The sequence below is a fragment of the Juglans regia genome, chromosome 15 (genome assembly GCF_001411555.2).
Source record: "Juglans regia cultivar Chandler chromosome 15, Walnut 2.0, whole genome shotgun sequence".
Lineage (NCBI taxonomy): Eukaryota > Viridiplantae > Streptophyta > Magnoliopsida > Fagales > Juglandaceae > Juglans > Juglans regia.
In genome coordinates, this window is record NC_049915.1 from 3646609 (window position 1) to 3654178 (window position 7570).

Sequence of the window (7570 nt, forward strand, 5' to 3'; positions counted from 1 at the left end):
AAGTAACTTTTACGTAAACTTGTTTAAAAATAAATTTCATTATAAAATTCTCATTTCATTTCCAAACATAATTTAAATACAAAATTCTCAAACTAATCATTACAAAATTTTCAAATTAATTATTACAAATTTTTTAAACTCTCAAATAAAAATAAAAAATAAAATTTTTCAAATCCCTAAATAAAAATAATATTAGAAAACTATATTCTAACAATATTTTAATTTTATAATATTTTAATTCAATCTTTTTACTCTCTTTTTTCAAAACTTAAAAAAATACTTTACTCAAATTATTTCATTATTATTCACAAATTATCTTACTATTATTTATAAAATTTTCATCTCATCTCACCAACTTTGTTACTAAACATATAGACATCCCAATGAAGACAAGGAGTCTTCTTTTCTTATTTTCTCTCTTCTTAATTGCCCATCAATGATGAGAATCTCCAACCTCTCTTTAACCCCAAACCGAAATCAGTGTTTCCTCCACCTTCCTCTTCCCATGTTTGTTTTCTTTATTTTATTTTGTTTTGTTTTTATTTTTTGTTATTTTTTTTTAATTTTTTTCATGTCAAATAAAGGAGAAACGCCGATCCTTGGTTTCCTGGTGGCCAACGTACTACACGCGCCCCACCATGGATTTCTTCAGTCGCCGATCTTCCAGACTACCGAATACAGCGCCAAAAGGAGTGGTGCGTAGCACACACGTGCGAGTCATCGCGAACATGTGGCTTCCACGTGCCACCGCTTGTGCTGTGGCCACACACAACGTTTCTGGGGTCAGTGACTCCGGTATCCTGAAGATCGACTGTCCGACATCCTCATAGAATGGCATGTGTCCTTCATGTGCCACTTCATCCGCCTTGGCCAGTGTTTTTAAGTGTCTGTAGTTCTGGTCTTTGTTTGTATTAGGAAATAAAAGAAATAGGCTATTGGACTTTGGTCCATAGTAGGAGTATCCCCACCTCTTTTTGAGAACGAGGGTTGTCTAGTCATTCTCCTCATTTGGAGGATGGGGGTGGTTTTGTCATTCTCCTCCTTTGAAAGATGTGGTGGTTTTTTCTTTCTCCTCCTTTGGAGGGGAATGGTTATCTCTTTATTTATTTATTTATTTATATTTTTACAGTGAATGGTACACTTAGACAAACCAGTTTTTTCAGTAGATAGTTCATAGAAATTAGGACAATGTTCGCCGCCAAAAAGTTTGTGTGCGGGAAAGCTCCCCACAGATAATTAGTTTGGTTTGTAATCTGATTTTTTTCTCTGTATTGACCAGTTATAGCTGTAGCTTCGATTTCATAAACGAAATGAAGTCTATTTCCTATATAAAAAAAGTACCCATCCATGACACACGAATGTCAAATGTCAATTCAATAATGTGTCAAAGTATTTTATTTTTAAAAAATTCTAGTTACAATTGCATGTGGGCAAAAATTCAAAACATAGCCTAGGCTGCGTTTTCATTTCTCACGACCGGTGAAGGAAAATTTGTAAAATGTGAAGGATCCAGTTTTTCCAAGGCAGGCAAGCTTGTGCCAGTCACCAAAGGGCACCCTGAAATTGAGAGGATTTGGAGATTGAATTGGTTTGCCTGGTCCAGGGCTGCAATCCCACAATTTGTGATCGCACACTTAGAAACATCAAGATCATTGAGCAACGGGCAGTTATCAACAATTGCAACTAAACTAGCATCATTGATCTTGCAACAACCATCAAGATTTTGCATTTCCCACGACCGGTGAAGGAAAAACATAGGTGAAGGAAAATGAAGACCCATGATGCTACTGACGACGAAGACCACCGGCTTAGATTTGGCCACCCACGACTGGCTAGCCAAGACGAGGACCACCGGTGCAGACCCACAACGACCACCTTTAGCAGATTCGGCTACCCATGACGACCAAAACAGGCGCATATTCTTCTACCCACGACTGGCTAGCCACCACATTGACCGCCACGACGAACCCTCTGTATTGTTTGTCTCCTTTTTTGTTTTTTTTAATAATATATGGGTTGACGTGATCAGTTGGTTCCCCAACGGTTACTCCGGTAGTATATAGAAGAACTCTTCATTTTTTATGGTTTCAGATTTATTTTATCCTTATTTTTTTGCTTAATTCTTATTTAAATTTAAGAGGTTTGAATTAAATAAGAAATATATTAATTAAATTAGATAATATTTATCATTTATTTAATATCGTCCAAACAATTGTATAAAAAATAGTACCACAAGAAAACTTTATTTCCAATGCGTTTCAATATTAAAAATCTCTTTATAGCTTTAATTTTTTTAATCTTTTCCAATGCAAAAAGAGTCAAAGTCGGAGGATGTGTATGTGTCACTGAAATATTTAATGCGTTGTCCAAAAGCTCAGCTGCCAGCGTCTGTGACTAATTTGTGGCTATTGTTGTAGAACTAACGGCATCTATAATAAATTAATAATGACATGAAAACCTCTCGTGTTTATTTTTTTTGAAAAAAGAAACCACTCGTGATTACCTTATGCTCCTTTAATTTTAGAGATGAGATAAAATGAAATGAAATAAGTTGAGATTAAAATTAAAAAATTAAATAAAATATTATTAGAATATATTTTTTAATATTATTTTATTTTAAAATTAAAAAAAATTAAACTATTTATTTAAAAAAAATTTTGGTCCTGAATTTGGAACTCAAATAGTGTCTCGAATGAGTTTTGTTTTTTTTTTTTACTTAGTGATTTAAAAAATATTTTTTTAATGTTGTTGTGAATTTTTTATTTTTTTAAATATTTATGATGATTAAAAAAATATATGAAAAAAAGAAAAGAAAAAAAAATTAAATGCACTATTCAGTGACTATTCGGGATACTATTTTGGTGACTGTAGCACCGAAATAGGTTTTCAAAGTTTTCAAATGAGATAATAGGTTTTCAAAATTTTGAATTTTAGTCTTGAGAGCAAATCAACCTAAAGATATATATAGGCACCATCTTAATTATATGGAGAGGTAATTCATGATCATCTGTTGCTGATCATTGTTTGGCTAAATTCGGAGTTGGATGTAATTTGATCAAGGAAATACATATTTTCTGCCTCCTGTTTTGCCAAAGGCAGTTTGGAGATCAGAATTATACGTACAAAGTGAATCTTGCTGGTTTGTCAAATTTTAGACAAAAAAATTACCCTACTCTCTTTTTTCGTTTGTTCAATAACGAATTAAATGAAAAAAAGTAAAAGACTTTACGATTTAACAATATTGCATGATCGATTTACTGAGCTTTTTGTGTGGGGTTTAGTTCTGTTTTGTGGCGGCCTGGTTAATTTGATGATCCATGCAACATAATAGGAATTAATTATTTGCAGTTTTTTTTTTTTTTTTTGAGGCTTGAACCAATAGGATTCTATTTGTTACAATGAAAAATAATGTAACGAATCATTGTCGGGTCAAGTCATCAAATTATTTCGGCTTCCATAAAAACTCCATAACAAAAAAGTTTGCCCAAAAGTTATCAGCTAATTAATTTTTTTATTTTCTGATCTTTGAGTACTATCAAAAGTTTGCCCATCCTCAGGGTAACTAGAATATATAAATATATATATATATATATATATATATATATATATTTAGGGAGATGGGATCAGGGATCGACACTCGATCACCTCTCTTTTTAATTCCCTAACAAAAAATTGGAAAACGTATAGATCATTCAAATATATTGACTGATCGTAATATCCAGCTTATAACTTACAAGGGTGAGGAGCAATATTTACTGAATCTATGTTGGGTAACGAACCCTAGCTTAATTTACTTGATATATATACTGATTTACATAAGATTATTACAACGAATTCTGCTCCAAATAAGGAAAAGAGTGCACCATTTGAAAAGCACAAGAAACATGACATGTATGATCATGTGAAGTGGATATATAATAAAAGTAGATCTAAATTTATGTAAAGATCTTATAAAAGTAAATCTACTAAAGAAAGTGATTTGATATGATATCTGACGTACAGTATCAAGACACACATATTAATTTGTAAGTTTGCTTTAGTTATATTTTTGTGTCGACCAAGCATTTTGTTGTATAAAAAAGATAGAGGCATGCAGCCATAAAACTAATATTCCAAGTTTAATCTAACACGTTTCGCATCTGACTGTGCAAATTGAAGGAAGGCTACATCTTATATATTAATTCACTGCTTGTTAACATTAATTATAGCTCGGATGCTCTATATATACTGGTATTAATTGCGTATTAATTCTCACCGGTGTCACCATGCGTACACAGCTAATTGTTATAAGTATTCATTGATCTGATAATATGATTTCGACACCAATATTATTATTGCACGAAAGACAGCAACATGAGATAACACATAATTATTATCATGGCCTTGAGACAACATTGCATGCATGCTTTTGCAATTACTGCATGCATGTTGGTGGGATCGATCGATGTTCAATTGCACGCCTCATCAAATCATGGCATCATATGCATGGCGTACGTTGAACAGAGAAATCTGTCCTAGGCTGTCCACAATTTCTAGATTCCGATAACAAATTAGAAAGCAGATCTGGATGAATTCCAATGATCATCATCACTAGTGACTGATCAAAGCAACCAACAAAGAACAATATATCCTTAGCTTCATTCTTTTTAAATAATTATAAACACATAATTTCAGAAAGAGTACTGACAATATATATATATAGAAATGAATTAACCTAGCCAATAATTCTTATACCACATATAGATCATAGCCAGTGATCTGTACAAATTAATTAAGCTAAATTAATGTCTTCCTATATATATATATATATGACACAGAATCCTGAACAAAAAACGTCGGCTTTCTGGTCATTAATTTAGGTAATTGCCTAAGCAATAATGATATAATTAGCTAGCTGCTGATGGATGGGTGTAGGGATTATAGAACTGAGGCTTTGGCTTTGCAATTGAGAAAGGGCTCGTGGAAGAGACGTCCCCAGCATTAGAACCCAGCTTCTCACAAGTGGGGCAGAGAGTAAGGGTGGCTGCCGGAAGCTGCATATAAAAAGGCGCAGCTGCTAGTTTCAATGACTTCAGCTCTTGGAGCTCTTTCTCTAGCCTCTTGTTCTCTTCTGTTAGCGTCTCGCAGCATTTCTTCAGTAGTTCACAATCTACTTCAGTTTGTTTCAGCTTAGTCCTGTGTAAATAGGGGGGGATCGAGGCGAAGGAAGGAAGGAATAAAATTATACTCGTTCATGCAAACATAAAACTAATCTTTCATGGCCAAGATTAAGATTTATGTTAGTGATGATCAAGATCAGAACCTGGCTCTCCTGTTCTGGAACCAAACTTCTACTTGTCGTTGCCGTAGATTCAGCTGTTTTGCCAACTCTTGCTTTTGCTTCTGATAATCTCAATCAAAAAGCAAAAGACGAAAAAGGAGAGAAATGAATATATTTCATAATTATTTAGAAAATTATATTTTTTAACATAAAGTTCATAAGCACAAAAGAAAGGATGCATATATGCTACCAAATATAGAGGAATTATCAAGTTAAAGAAAGATAAAGGGCATACTGGATTGAGAGTGGCGTGTTCTTTAAAGCTGTCTTCTAAAATAGCTGATTGTTCTTTGGTAAGTCTAAGTTTCTTCCTTGGACTAGCCTGATCTTCATCCTCATCGCTTACTCTTGAAGAGATCATCACTTTCTCTACCTCAATCTCTTCTTCACCCCCGGACTCTCTCTCCCTCTTGATGCTAGAGGAGTTTGAAAATGATGATACTGGGCTAAGAGAAGATGCAGCCTGCTTTTGCAAATCTACAGGCTCACCGCATACTTTTCTTGTATCCTCCATCTTTGATGAAAATTTGTATGTGGAAGTTTCATGATCTGATGGGCCTAACGTAAGAGAAGGGAACAAGTGATCATACTTTAAGGAAAACGTGATCTCCTTCCTGATCTTGATCTTCTTTTCTTGATCAGGATGCAAGTGATTTTCTGGCTTGTCTTGGGAGCCGAGTGCAAGAACAAGGCCTGCGTCACAAGCGCCATCATCGAGACTCATCTCGTACAAAGCCTAATATTCTTGTTCGAGTGGAGCGAGCACGTAATTAATATAGAGAAACTATATATGGAGGGCAAGATCTGCTTGATCGCAAAAATGGAGGAACGTGTGAAAAGGTCCTCTTGTGGGGACTGAGCATTGATCGATGGAAGGAAATGATCGAGTAGAGAAGCGAATTAATCTGGTTTGTGGATCATGAATTTCTTCTCTCTCTCTCTCTCTCCCTCCCTAGGTTGACCATGACAAAGAAATCTCTCTTTATGTCTTCAAGTAGACAACATATTCAATGTATACAATCAAGGCATGCGTGGAAACACATGGAAAGTTGATGGATGTACGTACAAGAACGCATGAAAAAGACAATAAATTTGGGCCCTTTAAAAAGTATTCATGAAATATTTTAATTATTTCATAATTTATTTCTATATTTTACATTCAATTAATTATTTAACTCATTCCAATTAGTAAATTAATGAACAACATCTTATTATTCGTATAAGAGGATTCTATCCTTTTCCTTTTCCTTTTCATTATGTCCTCTGAAATTTTCATTCGATCCTGCAATTAATTTAAAATTTCGTTAGGGGGGAGAGAGAGAGAGAGAGAGAGAGAGATTTAAGGCATTGTAAACAGTGAATAATTAGTATTAAAACATGATCATTAGTACTGTGAGTTTAGTACTCAAATTACATGAATCCAATTAATGGAGACAACACTCATAAGCATCAGATGCTAACACGTCAGTTGTGTTCCTCAATGTTCACCTAGTTGCAGACCATAAAATATTGTTCCCCACTCCATGACTTAAATTAATTACTTTATATATAGTGCATAGAATATATATATATATATATATATATATAATAGGATGATCTGGTAATTAAGCTTGATCTGGCGGCCAGTTCTATAACATGATCATGCATATGCTGTTAATTAATTAGCTTTTGAAATCAATTTGATCATTTCTAACGGTGACATGATCATGATTTAACACGACATGACATGTAACCGGTGACTCGATCGAGCATGCGGCCGCTAGCTAGCTAGCCAGGTATAACTACTACTGCTTTAATTAATTTAATTGGTGAATACAAGGAGAACATGTGTATAACGTACGTACGTAGTGCGTGGATTAATAATATAATGATCAGGCCAACTTCCAACCAATATTTATTATTATGGGCGGAAGAGAACTACCATTCGAATTTGGTTCCTTGGTCTCTGTGTACCTAAAGAAAGTTGATTTTGAGGTTTGAATTCTTATAACTTAGTACATTCAATTATAGTTTTGCAATTATTAAACATAGACTATGACTCCCATGTAGATCGTGTCCACCCCTGACAGTTAAACTACTTCTATAGACAATTTAATATCTATTAACCTAAATCATCTATATATATATATATTATTAGTTAAATCATATTATATGCTAACTACAAGAAAAATAAGTATTTGTGACGAACTATTTGTAACGATAATGACTATTAGTGAAGAAAATAGGCTCATTTTAATAAAAAATAATCTT

The 7570-nt window shown here is 33.8% G+C and overlaps 1 protein-coding gene across 1 annotated transcript; it reads right to left on the reverse strand.

Moving 5' to 3' along the window:
* Window positions 1-4641: 4641 nt before the first annotated feature.
* Window positions 4642-6358, reverse strand: LOC109008842 (homeobox-leucine zipper protein HAT22-like). Its single transcript, XM_018989074.2, has 3 exons — window positions 5556-6358; window positions 5303-5382; window positions 4642-5175 (listed from the first exon to the last, which is right to left on the reverse strand). The coding sequence occupies exons 1-3, from the start codon at window positions 6042-6044 to the stop codon at window positions 4887-4889; spliced, it is 858 nt and encodes a 285-aa protein (XP_018844619.1). The 5' UTR covers window positions 6045-6358; the 3' UTR covers window positions 4642-4886.
* Between the last annotated feature and the right edge of the window lie 1212 nt (window positions 6359-7570).

Excerpts from the sequence above, each read along its gene's own strand:
- LOC109008842 (XM_018989074.2), bottom strand. The coding sequence starts at position 6,044 with ATGAGTCTCGATGATGGCGCTTGTGACGCAGGCCTTGTTCTTGCACTC. Across the intron at positions 5,383-5,555 it reads AACACGCCACTCTCAATCCA|AAGCAAAAGCAAGAGTTGGC; the intron begins GTATGCCCTTTA and ends TGAGATTATCAG. Across the intron at positions 5,176-5,302 it reads TTCCAGAACAGGAGAGCCAG|GACTAAGCTGAAACAAACTG; the intron begins GTTCTGATCTTG and ends CTATTTACACAG.